The 20,675-nt window shown below is 41.0% G+C and overlaps 1 protein-coding gene across 1 annotated transcript; it reads right to left on the reverse strand.

Moving 5' to 3' along the window:
- Positions 1-10,269: 10,269 nt before the first annotated feature.
- LSM8 (LSM8 homolog, U6 small nuclear RNA associated) lies at positions 10,270-16,716 on the reverse strand. The gene is made up of 5 exons (XM_061467642.1): positions 16,667-16,716; positions 16,566-16,623; positions 15,489-15,529; positions 13,887-14,014; positions 10,270-10,517 (listed from the first exon to the last, which is right to left on the reverse strand). The coding sequence occupies exons 2-5, from the start codon at positions 16,594-16,596 to the stop codon at positions 10,427-10,429; spliced, it is 291 nt and encodes a 96-aa protein (XP_061323626.1). The 5' UTR covers positions 16,597-16,623; positions 16,667-16,716; the 3' UTR covers positions 10,270-10,426.
- Between the last annotated feature and the right edge of the window lie 3,959 nt (positions 16,717-20,675).

Genomic DNA, 20,675 nt, shown 5'->3' on the forward strand with positions numbered 1-20,675 from the left:
CAAGCTACAAGTTCTGTAGAAACTTGAAAAGCCAGTGGTAAATGCTTCCATACTGCTTGCTGGCTCTCAGAAGTGAAGGTTATTGCTTGCTGGACAAACCGAACTGAAAGCCAGTGTTAACATCTCGCTTAACAATAAAATTAACTCTAGTGGATCCATTAACTTTAAAGATGAATGTGTTTGTTTGCTTGTTCACTAGAGAGAAAAACCTGTTCTCAAAAGTGGGTACTTGCTGGAAACAGCCCCAGCTACCCTGAAAGTGGTGCTGCTACTACATCACATGGGAATATAAGAGGTAACTATCCTGAAACAGCTGAATCCTGTTCTATAAAACAGGGAATCTGTCTCCTGCGTAGGAGTGGTGGGTCTTTTGTAATTTCTGACTAGGTGTCTGGACTGCTTACCTAGTATCTCAGTGCTTGATCACATACTACTTGAACATAGCAGGTGCATGTTGAGGGATTGTTTTATGGAATTTGTTCATGCAGTGCAAGCAATACAGGCAAATTGCATGTGAACAAGGGAATTTTGGTTTGCTCCTGTACCCCATTGGCACTGTTCTTTGCATTCCAGAACTTTATCTGTATCAGACAAAGAATGCCTTCGTAAGCAAGGCTGACTTGTATGAGACCTTGAACAGGCAAATGCAGCACGTAAAGAGGTGTTTCCCACTATCAAACTACATCTATTCAGACAGATTTAGGGGAGCTCTTTCCCTTCAGTTTCTACCCTATCCACTGCACCTTCAGCCCCAGAGAACAGTGTCAGGCAATCTTCTTCCAGATGAGGTGCAGATCCATTTTCCATACTTAGGGAAAAAACATCCAGCTTCTTGTCTATGGTATACCAGTCTACCTGTGCAGTAGCAGTGTCTTTTCCTTTCAGCATTCTCCTTTGTAATGAAATACTCGGTCACCATTTGCTTCTTTCCAACCCTTTTGGCTCCAGCCATTGTCTGCCTTTTCATCATATTCCACAATTTTATTCATAGTATAGTTCGTGTTTCCATCCTTCCAAAGCAATTTCTTTCACATGCCTGATGTCTTCCATGGTATTAGTAAGAAGAAAGAGATTAGTGGTCATGATTCAGCTTGAAAGGTCAAATAAAATTGTTGGAGAAAACGGGAGTCTGAGGCCATTCCAGATACATGGGAAAAAACCTTTCCTTTCTGAGTCTGCCATCACCACAGAAAGCCTCAATGCTGAACAGTTATGGCTTATATGCTGGAACTGCAGAGTGAGGTTTCCTAACAGGAGTGAATCCTAGTGCTGTAGTTAATACCACTCCAGCTTCTCTGGAGCATCACAGCTATAAAAAATCAAAAGGCCACAGGATAAGTGCATTTTTTTTTTTAAATTTTTTTTTTTTTAAAGCCCTGAATTCCCCAAAATGTGTCTGTGTGTAGCCTTCGGTGCCCTCCAATGCTATTAAAACCAGGGATCTTGTTTCAGTAACAGATAATATAGTTTAATTTATTTTTTGTATTGCAAGCTGGTTTTCATGCTATGCTCTTATGTTTATACAGGGGCAGAATGATATCTGTGTGTCTTGCAGCCAGCAAGCTGCAGGTACACTCTCAACAGCTTTGGCGTCTTCAGGTTTGTCACGGGAGAAATGAACTACGTGGACTCTTGAGAAAAGCGGAGAGATGTGATTTTAATGGGCATGCTGAACTGTTCACCAGTTTTCAGTGGTAATACCTTGGCTTCCTATCGATAGTGTAAGATGTCTATGGAAAAACAAGCCACACATGGGGATCATTGGGGTACTTCATTGCAGAAGGCTGGCCACCCCAGCATGAGGCAGCCTCTGCTTGCAAGAGTCTGTGCATACAGAAACAGTTCTGCATGCAAAGCTAAAACACAGGTCTGCAGATCTGTCTCCTTGGCATGGATGCCAGTTCCTTTGAACGTGCAGTTGTCAATCATTACAATAGACTGCTAAATAATAGCCAGAAGCTGTACCAGGATACCTAGAAGACTCCTAGGACACAGTTGACAACCAGTTACTCAGCTTTACCACCAGTTTGACTCCTGCCTCCTCTTACCTATTGGTTACGTATTACCAGTAGCAGATGGTGTTCACCGTTTGCACTGGCACATCCAAGCTGATAACCTTATTTCTTCACACTGTCAGCCTTGAACATGCAAATTGCTTTCCATTGATAGCACCACCTTTTCCTAAGCTTAAGCACTACTTCAGCTGAGAGTTCTGTGATCATTGACCATTCTACTACCTTGTAACTATGATGAATTATTAATCAAATTATTACTATCAATTTAATCACTGCTGTAAACACGACAAGGACAGTAACTGTTACGCAGGCAAGCAGCACCGTTCATGTTTATTCAGGATAATTTGGACCACAGCATAGTTGGACCTTGGGAGCACAGCTGTGTATTGCAAAGGACAGTTTTCACTTTTTATCTTCTCTTGGCTTTTCTGTTTTAACTCTAGAACTGGAGTATGAATTCTGCTCCCACCTCATAGGACCATCCCCAGATGTCTATAGCAGTGCCTCTATATAGAGTGGAGCTCTAGGCATCTTTGTAAACAAACAAAAAGCCTCTGGCATTTATAAACACTCGTGGCATCTACAGGAACACTACTGCTAGTCACCTTCTTGCTGATGAACTGCCACTTGCCATGGCCTTGGAGAAAAGTAATTTTTATCTCCAGTTTTATTACCAAAATCCCGTGTACACAACTACATTCCGTGTTGCAAGAATGGACAATTGCTGTACAACGCAAATGCTCCTCTTTAATGTCTTTTCATGAAACAGAATCATGCTTATATACTTCTAGAGCACCAAGGCAAAAATAACCCATTTCAAAACTAAAACTCTTGTCACAGCAGCTAGGCAGCCACAGCAGAAAGTATTCACCAAGGAATCCTGAATCATACAGGCCCATTCCAGTTCCCTTTTCCAAACAATTCCTCATAACAACCTAACCAGCTGTGTGTCTTTGTATTTAATGTTGTTAATTTATGCTGTCCTCTGATTCAAGAGTTGCAGGGCTGTGTATTTTGGGGCAAAGAAGAAGTTACTTTGAACATGAGCTGAATTTAATTTCCTCTCTATAAATGACTGGCTGAATTACTTTCCAACTTTATTCCTGAAACAAAATCCTGCAGCTGCATTTTGCCATCTGTCACATGCAGGGCCCAAGTCACTGTAAGGAAAAATTAGCTTTCATTTTGGACATGGAAGACAAGATGTGTAGATGTTTTGGGTGTGCAGACAGGAACAAAGAGATGAACCAGTAGTACATGGAAAAAAGATGGATCACCGGCTTTTCAAACGTAACTATACATCCTTATGTCTAGATTATCTACACTGATTAAACTTTTCTTGGTGCTGTAGTAGAATGTTTGTCATCTTAGAAGGTTCTCATTTCATTAAATTACAAAGGCTCAGGTGGCCCCTGGCAGAGTGAATGGAAACTTAACTGCTCACATAAATAATGCTCAGGGCCCAAGATGCTGAAGGGTATTGGGCTGGGTATGTGTGTGTGTTGAAATGTGGCATTAGCAGTAGGGTAGCCTGGCACCTCCTTTTCAGCCAAGGGGAATTCTGCTGCTATCTGTACTTTGTTGTTGAAACTCAGAAGAAGCATAATTGGAACCAAACCCAAAACTACTAACAGGTACAGTGTGGTTGTAAAGTGTGATCCATGTCTTATACATAAATAAAATCATATGACTCCCAGACTGAAGATGTTTTTTCTGACTGGTTTCTGCACTGCCTGGACTTCTGAAAAATGGTAGCATCAGAAGTTAGAGCATAACACTAAAAATTATTTGATGGATGTTACAAACTATGCAGGATGTTAAACTACTCTCTAGATAAAGTGGAGCTGTTTTATCAGTTATCATTTAATTATAACAGTACCTCACTCAACAGCTACTTGAATTCTGTGCCATTTCTCATCACAGACTGTTTCCACTCAGATCCTGACAATTTTAATGTAATGTGAGCTGACAACTTTTCAGGGAAGCAGTCTTGAAACTCCAGACAGCAATCCTACCACATTATAGTTACACAAAAGAACCTTAAGCCTGCCTTTCAAAGACCGTGAGCATTTGTACTTGTCAGATTTAAGCTGCACTTACACCTGACTCTGTATCCAGGATGAGTTGGGATAAGCAGTAGAAGAAACAGAAAAAAGCAAGAAGGCTGTTTCCATTCAGTGTTGGTTAAGTACACACTTCCATGTGTTTTGCACATGCAGTTTAATCATGGAAGTAATCTGCACACTCCTACTGCTACCGATCTCATTGTTAGGTGAGCTTCAGCCCTATTGACTGTTTACATCTTCCCTGCTTTTGAAATCTATTTCTAAGCTAACTGAGGTTCTATTGTGTGATGTTTCCTCTGCAGCATCACACATTTTCAATCAGCAGCAGCTTCTTAGCCATAATCACTTCCTGCCTTGGCTTCTGTTCAGCACTGCAACTTGCTGCAAAACAGAATTCCTGGAGAGCGTTCGTAAGAGAGGAGCACCTCTCTTAAGAAAACAGGTTGAGAGAGTTGGGTTTGTTCAGCCTGGAGAAGACTTTGGGGACGCATTAGAGCAGCTTCCAGTACCTAAAGGACAGCTACATGAAAGCTGCAGAAGGGTTTTTTACAAGGGCATGTAGTGACAAGACAAGCTTTAAACTGACAGAGAGTAGATTTAGATTAAACATTAGAAAGAAATTTTTCCCTGTGAGGGTGGGGAAGAGCTGGTGTGGGTTGCCCAAAGAAGCTGCTCCCTAAAGTAACAAACACCTTTTATCTAAAAGTGCAAGTAACACACAAAAAGTTCAGCTTTGCATTAAATTTCTTGGCATTCAGTGGCACTGTTACCGATACAAGGCTGAACAGCAGCAGCGCATTGTTCAACACATGTTCCAGAGTTCCAGGAATGTGCTGCAAGGCTCCAGGAAGGAAGCTATTACCACCTAGATAAGGTCAGGCTTTTAGCACCAGCAAGTAGTTCTTGGCAGAAGTCTGAATGCTATTGTGTTTTCAGCTCTGACTTCCACCTTCTTCAGTGGAGCTTTTGATTTCTTCAGTGAAAACGCTGCCACTGAAAGAAAGTAAGCATTTCTGATGTTACTGTAAAAAAAAATCCTGTTTAAAAAAAGGCCCCTGAAAGAGACCCCAAGACAGAATACAGCACACTGGAAGAGGCTGTCAGGAATAGGTGTTCTAGGACAAATACCTGGCTCTTTACTATCTCCTATCATATGTTTTTAACCTGGTACAAGTTTTCTCTCCCTCACCTGAAAGCTTGGTCTGTGGAGATACTACCTTCTAGCACATCTGGGTTTCATGGGGTGTTTTGTCTGTGAATACATGATATATGAAGTATGCCTTATTATTTAAGCAACACGGAAGCTAAGACTGACTGATATGACACATTTTCTGGATCTTTACTGCTCCTGAAGAACACTCTTCCACTTAAAAAAACACAGACTTATTTTCATAATTCTTATCAATAAACTGCAGTTTCCTCAACTGGAAAGCAGAAATAAGAACAAAATTACTAAAAATTGGTAGAGCTGCAAACACAGGTGCCAAAATGTGCCATAAAACAAATATAGCTGGAAAGCACAAACCACCTTCATGTTTCACTGGCAAGACTCACATTTGCAGTTTGCAAGTACCTTCATCTGAGGCTTCTACCTTCTTGAGAAGTACCTTTGTGGTTGTTATCATTTCATTCCTAAAGGAATAACAGCTCTTGGCTTGGTATTTATTATATTAACTGTGGAATAAATTAAAACCTTTCTTACCAATCCACAGAGAACACAACCCTGGTATTTAGGATCGTTTATGTATCAATCTGCAGAATAAAATTCTTAGCAGACTGCAGCTCCATGCAGCAGAGGCCAAGAGGGGGAATTATATAAGCAGCTACCGAAGCATACACATCTGGTACATTTGCTATGGCATGAGATAAATCTATCATACAAATCACCTGTACTTTATCTTTGGCTTTAGCACAGTGTGTTTTATGTCTCTCAGCTGTTTTACCAATAAAATGGATTGAAAAATAAGCACTAACTCCAGCAACTAAGGGTAGTGGGCTATAGTTGATAGAAAAGGTTGAGTCATACAGAAATTCTTCACTGTTGGCGTTAAGTCCTCATAACAGAATCCATGCTCTTTCAGTCCAATAGCCTGCCTGTAGGTCATGAAGAACTCTGACTGCAAATACACGAAGTGGACATGGAGGCACTTCACATGGATTGAAATGAGGGAAGTTGCCCTTGGACCTCAGAAGACAGCTTCTGCTGTTGCTTTCAGGCACACCAAATGAATTTAATTGATCTCTTTATAAGCCAGGTCAGTCATTACACTGGAAGCATCCTTTTCCAGTAGTAAAGATCTCCATTAAACAAACAAAAGGAGGAAGTGACCAGCCTCTGGCAATGCAGGAAACTTCATGGAATATGACAATTACCTCCAATTCAGCATTACTTCCTTTTGTCCTTAGCATCACCGTTCTCTGCCCTGCTCGTTTTTGTAAAACTGGTTTATTATTCTGTAAGGACTCATTGGATTTTCCTGAACATTACCTGTTACTTATAGGATCTTTAATGTAAGTTTCTTGCAGGAAAAGGCATTTTCCAAGAACACTGGACTATGAGCCCTTTTTCCTAGCTCAGCAGAGCTCTTCATGTACCCCTAGGGAATCATCTGAGAGCCACAGTGGCCAGTGCTCACTGGGAGCTCCTTTAAGTCTGAAAAAAAGAGTTTTTTCTTCTGAGAGTACTTTTCCCTTCAGCAAGAATAAAGCAAAGGTTTTTTGCAGACATTACTACTCCTTATCTCCTAGGAGATGTTTGCTGTGCTACATCTCTGCAAGCAGTGGGAAATGGCAAACAGGCCCTCCACCCCAGTCAGCTGGCACACACCGACTGACATACCCCTGCTCAACAGAAACTACAGAGATCCTATAAGCATATCAGGCCCTAGATTCAACTTCAGGAAACCCCTCCTGAATGAGTCTCTTGGCTTTGACTCTTTACCAGTACATCAGGAAGAGGCTTTGGTCAAATCCAAAACAAAGCCAATGGTATCAAATTGAAGTAAATTTTGGTGCAGAAATTAAAACAAAATTTGAGTGTAAGCCAAGCCTCACAACTCTGAAAAGCTTTACATTGCTGCTGTCTAAGCATGATGGTAAGCAAACTCCACAGCTGCCAGATTTAAGGTTTTAGACAGGCTCTTCTGTGCAAGCTCTGTCATGGCAGGGCTGCGTAGCTGCCCACTATCCCAATCCTTTGCCTATCCCATTGCAGAAGAATCAGTTTGACAGCACAAGCATGTCAACACCTTTGGGCCTTGAGCACCCAGTTTTTGTTAGGATCCTTTTCCAAAAAGGAGTTGAAACTTACTTTTCTCAATCCCTTTGAGAATGCCTTAAGTTTAAGTCAGCCTGCAAGTGGGAACACATCTTAATTTCTTTAAGTTATACCTACCCCTTGCACGCACTATTTCATTGGTACAGAAGAGTGCATGCAAGAGCCAAAGTCGCTCACCTGAAGTGAGCACATTTTAAACATCTGCATTAAATTATTTCCCAGATCTTGTTTTTCCTGCTTCAGCAGTTCCTGTACTTAACCAGCCTTTGGATTTTACTAATGAGCTTCACAGAATCATAGAATAGTTGGGGTCAGAAAGGACCTTAAGATCATCAAGTTCCAACCCCCCCTGCCATGGGCAGGGACACATCACACTAAACCATGTCACCCAAGGCTCCGTCCAACCTGGCCTTGAACACTGCCCAGGGATGGAGCATTCACAACCTCCCTGGGCAACCCATTCCAGTGCCTCACCACCCTTACAGTAAAGAACTTCCTTTTACCTAACCTGAACTTACCCTGTTTACTTTTAAATCCATTACCCCTTGTCCTATTGCTACAGTCCCTAATGAAGAGTCCCTCCCCAGCATCCCTATAGGCCCCCTTCAGACACTGGAAGGCTGCTATGAGGTCTCCACGCAGCCTTCTCTTCTCCAGCCTGAACAGCCCCAACTTCCTCAGCCTGTCTTCATACGGGAGGTGCTCCAGCACCCTGATCATCCTCGTGGCCCTCCTCTGGACTTGTTCCAACAGTTCCATGTCCTTTTTGTGTTGAGGACACCAGAACTGCACACAATACTCCAGGTGAGGTCTCACAAGAGCAGAGTAGAGGGGCAGGGTCACCTCCTTCGACCTGCTGGTCACGCTCCTTTTGATGCAGCCCAGGATACGGTTGGCTTTCTGGGCTGCAAGCGCACACTGAAGCCACCTCGTGTTCATTTTCTCATCAACCAACACCCCCAAGCCCTTCTCTTCAGGGCTCCTCTGAATCTCTTCTCTGCCCAACCTGTAGCTGTGCCTGGGATTGCTCCGACCCAGGTGCAGGACCTTGCACTTGGCGTGGTTAAACTTCATGAGGTAGGCATCAGCCCACCTCACAAGCGTGTCAAGGTCCCTCTGGATGGCATTCCTTCCCTCCAGCATATCAACCAAACCACACAGCTTGGTGTCATTGGCAAACTTGCTGAGAGCGCAATCAATCCCACTGTCCATGTCACTGACAAAAGATGTTGAACAAGACCGGTCCCAACACCGATCCCTGAGGGACACCACTCGTTACTGGTCTCCAGCTGGACATTGAGCCATTGACTACAACTCTTTGTGTGCGGCCATCCAGCCAGTTCCTTATCCACTGAGTGGTCCACCTATCAACTTGATGTCTCTCCAATTTAGAGACAAGGATCTCATGCGGGACGGTGTCAGACACGTCTATGTTGCTGACAAAGAGGTTGAACAGGATCAGTCCCAACACTGATCCCTGAGGGACACCACTTGTTAACTGGTCCCCAGCTGGACACTGAGCCACTGACTGCAACTCTTTGTTCTGCCATCCAGCCACAAACTAACCTTGGTTTCACAGCTTTGCATCTGAAATTGCTTCAAGGGTAGAGAAAAGTTTCAAGTAAGATCACAATCTCAGCATATTTAAGCCCTCAATGAAACACAGGACCAAGGAGTTGAATTGCAGAGGATGTGTTCAAGGCAGAATGTCTCCACATGCATTAAAGTGCCATAACTCAGCTTCAAACGTAATTTCTCAGCTATAAAGCAACAACATATTTCCTCAGTTGTTCCACTGCTTCTACAAGTATTCACCTATGTATTTAAGAATTGAGAGCCAGATTTCATTGAGGACAAGTATCTTCAGTTCAATATATTTGGTTTCCAGTGAACTTGCAATGAAAAGTTCCAAATCCCACTTAATACATACACTAAAATAGCTTTTTTTTTTTAACAGCACATTTATACATGGGGCAGGTGGGGGGGAGAGGGGGAGTAGCATAATATTGGACCTGTTGGCATAGTAGAAAGAAAACAGTTTTCTGCAACAGCACCAACGCCCTGTACTGCCACACCAGTATTTCTGCTGGGTAGTGAATATCATGTGGCCTAAAACACACTAGACTGCACAGAGCTTGTCCCACTGAAATTGGCTGTTGATGATGGATAAGAATAGGTCAATTATGGTTACATGTGATCCTTATATTCACTGTTAAGGCAGATTTCATGCCAAAGCAGTAATTTCTCTAACTACACTTGTGTCTTCTAAACTACACTCTAGCAAGATAATGGCTACCCATTAACAAACACGCAATTCTCTTTCTATGGCTCTTGCCCAAATTTTGGGCAACATGAGAGATACTAAGAGGAGAACATAGAGAATGAGTGGGTCTGCAATTTAATGGCTTCAAATAAATGTGTGTTATTTGAGTTTGTACTTGTGTTCCTGCTCAGAAGTTTGCCCTTCTCCAATTTAATTTGTCTGTAAGCTTTAAGGCACCAAGAATTCCTGCATCTCCAGCAGTCTTAGAAACCAGAGAACAGTGTTTGATAAACAACAAAAACTCCTATTACATGCAGAAGTCACTAATTTGACTGTGAAAGCTTTTAACATTCTTGCTTTCTACACTACACATCAAAAAACCCATAAACCACAAAAAGGTCTTCTACTCACAGCCAGAACTACATTTACAGATGTTTAAAACTGACTGTTAGATAATCTACATCCAAATAAAACCTCAGTTAACACAAAAAGCCTTGTTTTACATTTAGGAATAGATCTTATTTTAAGAATGCGGTGTATACATACACAATATCAGGACTATCACTTACACTCCTTATGTTTCCCAGTATGTATTTCACACTGAAATTATGCAGCATGAAACCCCAAAGGAAATTCAATGACAGCATCTTTCGTAAAAAGTAGAAACTTTAATTTACATGCAAAACTACAACATATTCATAATAAACTAATGACCAAACAAATTACAATTTGTAAAAATCATCCACTTTGTTAAATAGGTCCGTACAACCAAAGATTTACAAAGTCCTTGTGCATGTTCATCTTTTCAATGCACAACTGAACTTAAAGGTTCTGCTCGAATATTCCCCAAGTCAAGAGCTGAATCTGTCTCTTCATCAATTTCACCAATAACAGCACTGCAATAAAAACAAAACAAAACCAAACAGGTTATAGCTGGTTGAAATCCCCTGGTGAAGACCTTCTTTAGAATTGCAGAGCTCTGTCATTTGAATTTCAAATATTTATGGCTTTAAATACCATCTAAAGGAGGTTTTAGGTTTTTGAAGTTTTTATCTATCATTTTTAAATTATTATTATTATTATTATTTATTAAAGACCTAGGCTATAAGAACCAAGTACTGCTGATCTCTTCTGGGCAGTAGATTACCCTCTGAAACAAGAGCTGGAAATTTTTCAGAGAGAACAGATTTTCGAGAGCAATGTCTAACAATTTGTAAGTGCGTAAGACATCAGATAAACATGACAATTTCCATTAACACCCCCTAGTAAAGTGTTATTAATTTATCCAATGAAGAATATATAATATTTCACCTATCCCATGTTAAGACTTACTTAGACTAACAAAACAGCAGACTCAGTAAAGTTTCTTTAAAGAGAAAAAAAGGCTAAGGTGATGGACATCATACTAGCTTAAGATGGGAACTAAACCAAAGGGAACCTAAGAACAAAGGGTCTAATCCTTCTGGCGTGCTCTTCCATTTACTGCTTCAAAGACTTATAAGCTAGTGGCTGCATACACAAAATTAATTAACAGCCACCAGAAACTATGTTCTATTAACCCATCCAATAGCTTTCTGAATAAAGTTCCATTTTTGGTCTCTGCTGTATCTTGCAACAGTGAGTTCCCCCATGAAGTTTTACAGTGTGCCACGAAACACTTTCATACATAATTTGTTGTTGGATTATCTTTGATTTTCAGTAACAATAAAACCTACAGGAATTTAACTGAAGTAATTATCTTCCCATCTTCTTTCTACTACTCCCAATTGCACAGCAACCAGTAACCACTATAGCTGTGTTTTGTTTTTTTTTAAACTGAAGAGCCCTTGTCTATTCAGCCTTTCCTTGACAGAAAACATCTTACACCTTTATTCTCACTTGCATTCTTCCTGCATTTTCATACTGCACCCCTCTAACGACAGTGACACACTAGCTGCTAATGTAATGACAGCAACTACTACTGATTCAGTCTTCTTCCTAGTAATCCTTAATATTCTTTCTTCCCAGTGAATCAGCATTTACAAAAATACAGCCAGAGACCAGAGTGAGACTGAGCTTACGAGTAAAAACATCCCAGTACAGGTGTCCAGGTTCCCATGACAGTCACTGGAAACTAAAGAGGAATTTAACTTGCCTTGAAATAGAAATATGGTCAGCCAAGTACCTTTCTTAGCTCCATCACTACCTAAAGCTTCAGTGTGCTGTGAGCTCGGACAACAAAATGTGAACTACTTATGCCAACTGAATATTCAAGCACTGACCAGCATGAAACCTCATTTCAAATTTGAGTCCTTCAGAACTCTTGCATGAGAATCTGATCTTGAATACTTGTTACTATTTCTTAGCTTTTTGTAAAGTGACAATTTAAAACATTTCCTTAGATTAAAAACCACCCAAGAGAAAGCACAAGTTTCTCTTTAGTTCACAAGTAGAAAAAAAGCTTTTTTAAAGATCTTACTCCCCAAGACATAAAACAGTATCCATCACCACTCCTGCCATCTCTTTCATAGGCTTTCTGCTTCTCATACAGCAAAACACACACATGTATTTGAGAGGCTTGTTTTTAATCAGCTTTTTGTCACAATTTTTAATACTAGGAAGTTGTGCAAAACTGTAATAATATCTTCTTTGGTTTCCCTAATTCATCACACACTTCAAAAACAGCTCCTTTTTTCCTTCCAAAAACCTTTACATACTGAGTTTTTCTGACTGACGCTGCCTATTCACTGCAAGCTTCTAGTGAGGCACACAAGAATGCCTGGAAGTATTTTATCCCATTACTGTTGCTTTTCTTTTCAATAGCTTCTCTATCCATCCCATCCATGTTGTCGTGCCCGCCACCCCCCCCACCCCAAGTCCCCTATTTTGGAGTTAGTGTTACTTAGCTGTTGTTTTTTTTTCTTCTTCCTACAAGGATGTTGAATTTCAGTATGTTAGGAGTCACACGGATACAGAATTACTCCTTCTGATGAATATGATTCAGAGTTTGTTAAGGTTACAAAAAAAAAAATTCTATAAAAAATGCTTTGAGTATATTTGAGTAATGTGGTAGCCGGATATGGTGAAAAAGTAGAGTAGTAAACAATTATCTGGCATTTTATACACATCAGTACTATTTGAAAAGTTACTAGCAAGTAGCACACTCAGCCCTACCTTTGTACATTTGTCAATTTACTTTTTTTTTTGCTTAAGAGCTTAAATCAAGAGAGGAAAGTTTCCAAAATGATCCTCCTTCTCAATTATATTAAACACACCTAGATATAAGCCTAGGTCTTAACATTTCTTTGTAGAGAAATATCCATTAGAAGATTCAAATTCTTATCCAGGCTCACAGGTTGGTCACTATGACATTCTCTTTTTCTCACTATGATAAAAAATAACCTCATTTTTTGCCATCAGTTTCAGAATGCTGCTGCAAAAGTAGTTTTCCTAGCAGGCCCAACTTACAAGGCCTTTGTTCCAGTTCTCCTGTATCCTTCCTATCTGTTTGGCACATGAGCTACTTTTCTCTGCATTTAATGAGCATTTTGTTAGGGTATTTTACATCAAGTATCAACTCATACATTTGACCTGTCACTGCATCAGCTTCCACAGTTGTTACTCTTTCGAGCCAGAAACTTCATGCATCTCCCAGATTATAAAAAGTGTTCTGTACGAACACCTCATCCAAAAAAATCCTGTTAAAAGTCAGCTTTGTAAATCAGATTTCTTTTTGCACACAAGTTCTCATCTTTTGTTCATTCTTCTCTCTCGGTCAACAGATCCTGCTTCTCACAGGCAGGAATAAAGAACATCTACACAATGCCTAGACTCAAGAAAGGAAAATGCTGAGCTTTATACTGACCTTTCCTAGATGGCTGGCAGTATATGAGCTGGTCAATCTATAGCTCAGTAAATCTGTACTAACACTATCTTAACATTACAACAGAATGTTAACAGAAGCATAGATACTTGCTATTTAGTATACAAACACAGAATCATTTAGGTTGGAAAAAATCTTTAAGATAACTGAATCCAAACATTAACCTAGGACTGCCAAATCCACCACTATGCCACGTCCCCAAGTGCTGCATCTACATGTCTTCTAAATTCCCCCAGAGATGGTGACTCCACCACTTCCCTGGTTGCTTCAACTTTGACAGTACTATCGGTGTTACTCACCAAAATAAAGATGCAATGTCTGGGGCTAGCAAGATGTATAGATACACACACACACACACTAAATTTTTATTAAATTGGTTTAAACAAGAGTGCACTATACTTACACGTTATCACCTCTTACAATGTATAATCCCAGCACTACCTGCTCTACTCCTTGTGAAGAACTGAACACTCGTTCATGGCTTTCATCCAAAATCAAGTTAATGGTCTGATCAAAACCTTTGAGGGTTCCCTGAAAAAAAGAACAACCCACACACAAAAAAGGCACTCAAATTACCTTTCAGATTTATCATTATGCTCTCAAGGAGATCTTAAACAAGGCTGCAATACAAAGGTACTAGAGAACAGATGCTCTATTTAGGTTTTATTGTTAGGCTTAAACATAAATAGCTGGAGAATGAACCTTTAAAAGCAACTGTCAATTTAAGAGAAGTATCTGTATTTACCAAGTGTTTGTCTGAAAAGCTACAGTAATACTTAGCATCAAAAGAAGTTTCCCCTTTACTAATGACAGTCCACATTAGACAACTTATTTTAGTCCAATTAGACAACTAATTTTATTGTTTCTATAGTAAAACTTGAGTCTTCCTTGTATGGAAATTCAGAGAAATCAAATCAGCAACTTGAAGAATTAAAAAAAAATGGATTCTTGTGGTCAGCAATATTCTTAAAATGCAATTTTAAGTGGTATCTCTTTGAAAGTGATTAGCTTGGTTCCACAAAATTACTAACACCTCCCCCCCTCAAAAAAAAAAAAAAATAGAAAACCCACACAAAATTAATTTCTGCATCATTTCAATAAGCACTTGGAAAAATTATAGCATAATTGATTTGTGCAATTTACTATCAGCAATTGACTAAGAAATTTAAACTGAAAGGTCATGTAAACCACTGTCATTCAAACAGTGGTAAAATCCATTTATATTATGTAGCCATGTAACAGTGAGGCATATATACCAACTCCATTCCAATATTTTTGGTAGAAAGTATTTTGTATCACAACATGAAGTTAACCAGACTGACTCCAACCAGACAGCAGGTTTGGTGAAGCTAGCATTTTTCTGCCAGAAGTACTGTTTTCTCTGTATAAAGCTAAGTACAGGCACAAACATATAATCCTCATTCAATGACCACATGATTAAGTTAAACACAAAAAAAATAAAAGATGAGGGGAGGGAAATACAAGAGAAAAAAAAAACAACCAAACCAAAACCCCAAAGAAGCCCAAACACAGAAGCAAGAAAACAAAACCATTATACAGGCTAATAAATAACAGCTTGGCAACCCTTAGTTTTTCCGGGCTTAAACAGAATCCCACAATTCTTCAGCAATTATCAGCTGACGTTTTTCTGTAACCACATGGAAGAAATGGTTATAGCACAAAAGGTGAAGAACCTACTGAACAAAGAGGACTCTTTAGATGGAAGCCAAATCGCTGAACAAAAAAGGCATTTTCTTGTGCATTCCTATATGAAAGGCCATTTGATAAGTCAAAGCACTTGCATGCACAAATTTAACAATGGACAATGCCAACAGGCAAGATCCAGTAAAAGTTTAAGTCAAACAGTATCAAATAATGGCCATAAAGCCTTAAAGCAGAAGTGTGTAAAGATGTGAACATATAAGTGATAATATCCTAGCATGGTGCCTTTGTTGCCATGAAAGTCTTCATGGGGGAAACAGAATGTTAAAGATACAAGTCTCACCACAATCATTCTTCCATCAGAAGTAATTACTGCAACAGTACCTGATAATTCGTTAAGGAATTGTTTTGAGATATCTGAGGTAGAACCATTAACATTTTCTGAAGCATTCATATGTAATGTAAGTTTTAAGATCCACTAAGAACCAGAACCGACTATCAGCACTTCTTAAAATAAAAAAAACAAAAACAAAAAAACAACAAATCAACCAATATGGTTGATAGAAACACTTGACAACACACCATTTTTTACAGTTTCACACTACCCAACCACGAAGCCATACACAAACATGAACACGATTAAAAGCAGGTTGAAGATTTTTAGTTCACCTCTCTTCTCCAAACTAACTGCAGTACCTCAAAATTGAAACAACATTAACAGTTTTATAAACATTTCAATCCAAGTCCTTAACAACAGTTTAGCAGTGGGGATCATGTGTCTGGCATTCTACATCCCCTCACTCTTAAGGCCTATCTCGGTGCGATGATCAGATATCCATCACCCTCAAAGATTCTGGGTTAGTACCTTACCATTTGTGAATAGAATTGAAACTGTCCATGGGTTATGAAGAGTACAAAACGGTTCAAAGAACACTTGAACTTGAAGGTTTCCAACCCAAATCATTCGATGATCCTACGAACACTAACTCACAACTTTTGAGCAATCGACATAAAGCTGCTAGGCAAACACGTTAAGAGCCCTTTACGGGACCAGACCAAGTGCGAACCTCGTTCCTCATCACAGATCAAACAAGGTTCAGGTTCGCAGCACCTGTTATACAGGGAACCCTATTTTACCTGCCAAGCCAGCCTCAGATAAAAAATAAACCCACACAACCCGCAGGGAAGGACCCAAGGAAAGCAACCGCCCGTGAGAGCGGGAGGCCCGGGTACCCCTCGCAGCTCACACCGATGCCCGCAGCACCCAACCCCCGCAGCGTGCTGCAGCCACCAGGCCCGCAGCGCCGCCATCGCTCAGCAGCACCGAGCCGCTAGGCCCCCCGCGCGCACTCTCCCCTCACGCCCGCGAAAGAGAGGAAGGCCGTTCCCACCGCGCCGGGGCTGTGCCGGGCTAGGATACGGTTGATGTAGTTCTCCAGAGCAGAAGTCATGGCGCCGGCTCCAGCGCTGCCCGTGCGCTGGCTGACACCTCACGCGAGACGGCAGCTGCGGCGCCGAGACGCCCGCTGCCACCTCCGGCGCACACCAATGACGCACACAGCACACGCGAACAGCGGGGAGGCGGGGCCGATTTCAGAGCGAGCGGCTCCCGCGCATGCGTGGAGGGAGTGCGAGTGGGCTGTGTGTAGTCGGCGGCTTGGCGGGTTGCGTGGGAGGTGGTGGTGCTTGGATTTCTCTGTGGAGAATGTACGGCGCCATTCATAGGGATGCTTGTTTAGTGGGAGGTACAGGGGCAGTGTGACCCGTCCTGTGCACTCAGCCCGCTCTGCCGGCTGCTGCTGTTGTAGAGGGGTGCGGTCGGGGTGGGGGGTGTAAGGGTAGTTAGTTTGCTGAGCTTTAGGGGTGATGGGAAGCGCCTTGCTGCCGCGGTGTAGCGTTTTTCTTGTTAGCACGGGACCCGCGTATCCCTGTCTTGGCTTCTTGCGAGCGGCCGCTGTGAAGAGGGCTGGGAGGAAGCCTGGCGGCTGTTGCTGCACCCTGGCTGAGAGCCACAGGGCTGCGGGGTGGGCGCCTGGGGCCACCTTCGGAGTGCTGCTCATTGCGGTCCCGTGCAGAGGTGCTCTCTGTGGGAAATGGTGGGTAGCTGCTTGTGGGGAAGATGAGACTTGAGGAAGGTGGATTTGTGGTGCTTGAGTCGCATGGTATAGTGGGCATGGCACCAAGCCATGTGCTTGGGTTCAGGCAGCAGTCTACCGGCAAAGACGTGTGTTGCTGTTTAAAGAAAAATGAAGCAGTCAAGCTATGCAATCCAAGCAGAACTATGCCTCCGTATGGAAATATGGGCAGTGCCGAGTAGGTGGTGGTTCTTACGCAGAATTTTGTATTTTATGGTTACAGGAATCTCCTTTCACCATAACCTGTAAATGTGGGAATGGCAAATCAGAGTGTCCTGAAGGACTTGCGCTTTTTAATGTTTTTATAACTTTAGCTGTCACCATCATTCTTCCCTTACCTTTCTGGTGGCCCATTATTCTGATGCATCCCTGATTATTGCTGCCTTTAGTAATTCCTGGTTAGTCCACATGATGAATATAGTGTGTCCTTAGTGTCAAGAGTCCTGTGAGCTAAAGGGGTGCATAAAATCTGCTGGATTCAATGGTGGCCCCAGCAGACAGTTTTCAAGAATGTAGGAGCCAAGCTGTTACTTGACACAAGCAAAAATATCCTGGAGAAATTAACTTGAGACATTCAGTAATGGAACCAAGTTAAGCTACAAAGCTAATTCTTGTACTTTAGCTACCTTTGCCTCTGGGAGATGTTAGTGTACAACAGCCTTTCAGAAACATGACTGCAGTATGTTGTACATACACACATTCTCTGCATTGCAAGCTATTCAGTCATGCGTGTAGCCCTCTAACGGTATTTAATAATATAGCAGACTGTTGGTGATAATCTAGAGGCTTCCCCAGTATGACTTCCCACAATAGTCAATCTACCAAGCTGCTCAAAGCGTGAGGTCAGTGCTGTTGTTTCAGCATTTCTGCTCAAAGAGCCTTCACAGTCACATTACATTTTCTTACACCTGCTTTGTTGTCAGTATTGGCCATGTATTGCACTGAGTGCCCACCTTTTCAGATGTAACACTGTGTGGGAAATATTCTGAAATTTTAAAGTATAAAGCCAAACAGTAACTTGTTTCCAGTGCAGTTCATTGTGAAATGAAATGCTACATAACCAGGATAAAAAAATAATAAAATTATTGTAAGTTCATGACATTTAGTACACAGAAAATTAGCTTGGGTCTTAGAATATGGAATTAATCTTTTTGTCAGTTTTTGGATGACATGAGAAGAATCTCTGTAGTTTTCTAGTCAGTAAAGATAGTGATTGCAATGGGCTTCATAAAATGGTCTAAAATATGGGGTTTGATCTGTGTATAGTCAAGAGATTAGATTTGCTGAAGCACTGAGTAGAGACATTCATAGGAGAAAGCTCTCACAAATAATACTTTGGAAAAGTGGGAGGAAATGAACTTTTAAGTTTTTTTTTTTTAATTATTTTGATTTCCAGGGCTTTCAACTGCAAATTTCGTAAATCTTCATACACTGAAATACTGAAAATGCATTTTTTTAATAACTGGAAGGTACAATCAGGTGTTTAAGACAAACTGAAAATTCAAATCTGTCTACTCCCAGTTTTGTGGAAGAACTGAATAACTCAACACAGATGATGTACCAGCCTTTGTTCTCTTTAACTGATGAGATCCCATAAAAAGAAGTATCAAGTCATGCAGCAAAGTTGCAGGCACAAGTGAGGCCAAACTGATGTTGCTTAAACCGTCTCAGTTCTGAATTCCCTGACCTCTGTGTGTCTACCTTTCAACTGGAACAATATTTTGTAGGTTTTATTTAACTATATAGATGCTACTCAGAGTTGAGATCTTCTGTCAGTACTAGTCCAGGTTCCTTTAATTTCAGTAAAACTCCAGGGACAAATTGGCACGAGGAGCAAATTGGAACTTGGTATCCTGCCAGTGGTATAATTCCTGCAGGGAATACTATTTCTGGACAGCAGAATGCTATTGTTTCACCCCATTCTAGTGTGCTAGTTGTTTCCTTTCATGCTATAGCCACCACAAATACAGGGAAAGCACAAAGAAGTTTTTTAAGGCAAATTAACCAGAAAAAGTGGATAGACATTTCCTGGCACCTCTGAAGGTGACTCTGAAGAGGCTAGACCAAAGTAATCTCTTGGCAATTTGTCTAATGGCTCAGCCTTTAACAAAAACATGACAAGAGATCTCAGAGAAAGTAAAATACTTTTGGAATTGGGTATTACATAATGCCCATCCTCTTAAGCTCTTACAAAAAGCGTAACTGTCACCAACCTTTATACCAGGATTGGAAGTAATTGCTATATATTCTGTGTAAGAGGCTGAAGATTGTGTGTGTGTGTGTGTGTGTGTGTGTGTGGTTTAACAGTTTCCTTTTCACACTCTTGCTTCTCCCTGTAAAGACAGACATTTTCAGAGGTCAAGAATACGAGATCATTAGGATACACAGACATAGGATAAAATCTTAAAATACTCACACTGTGACATTACCTCAATATCTGATCCCCTGGCAATCTTTGATTTGAGTTTGTTTCAGCAGTGTCCCTGAAAAGCAGAGAAGGACTTTTTTTCTTATTTTATAAAGGAGGACTAAACCCCAAAGAGTAAGGCTTAGGTCTGGCCTCCTGATGTCAGGTGGCTGGGCTTTGTCAAACTAAGTACTTAACAACAGTTAGCACTCTCAGTATAGTGGAGCTCTGAAAAGAGAATTCCTGGCTTCATCTACTTAGGTGCTCTCTGCCGCCTTCTGAAAGCAAGCAGATATGGTCACCTTCTCACAGTCCTAATTGAGGTTCAGTCTTCCATTTGAAGTCTTCTAATTCTCCTCATAGGAAGATGAAAACTCTTAATTTCATTCTCAATCTTCTTGTGGGGAAAAAAATTTAAAAAGTTTCCTGCCTTTCCCTCTAAGTAGCAAGGTTTGGCAGAGTAAGTTACAGCCTGGGGCTGTAATTTGCCCTTTCATTGAAGCTGTGCTACATGCAGAGAAAACGTGGGTTCATTAGGCAAGAGTCTAGGACTGTGGTTAAATTGCTTGTCCAGTAGAGGGAAGTCTTAGCTTTTGGTTGCTATTAGACAGGCTTTTACAGAAATCTAATGGCATTTAGATTAAATGAATAAACAGCCTGGAGCACTGATTCTCTGTAGATGCTCAAGATCACTTGAGTCATAACTTTAGATATAGAAATTCATTGTCTTATGTCTGAGCATGTCACCCTGGTCTTCTTTACAGAGAAAAATAATGAATTTTCTACCACAGGATGAGATGTGTTCCCACTAAAGCTGTCCATGTTTCTCCAAAGTGAGACTAACTCAGACATCTCACAGGTTCACACTTATATTAGACCAGACAAATTTTATTTCTGGTAATCATAGTTGCCAATATAACATTGGTTTTAGGATCAGAAACCTGCAGCTAGCGCCTGTTTGTCTGTTTCTTCCCTTCAGTTGCTGCAG

Source organism: Pezoporus flaviventris, unplaced genomic scaffold, assembly GCF_033815535.1.
Source record: "Pezoporus flaviventris isolate CSIRO_AGI_PZ_B2104156 unplaced genomic scaffold, CSIRO_AGI_Pfla_v1 ptg000045l, whole genome shotgun sequence".
Lineage (NCBI taxonomy): Eukaryota > Metazoa > Chordata > Aves > Psittaciformes > Psittacidae > Pezoporus > Pezoporus flaviventris.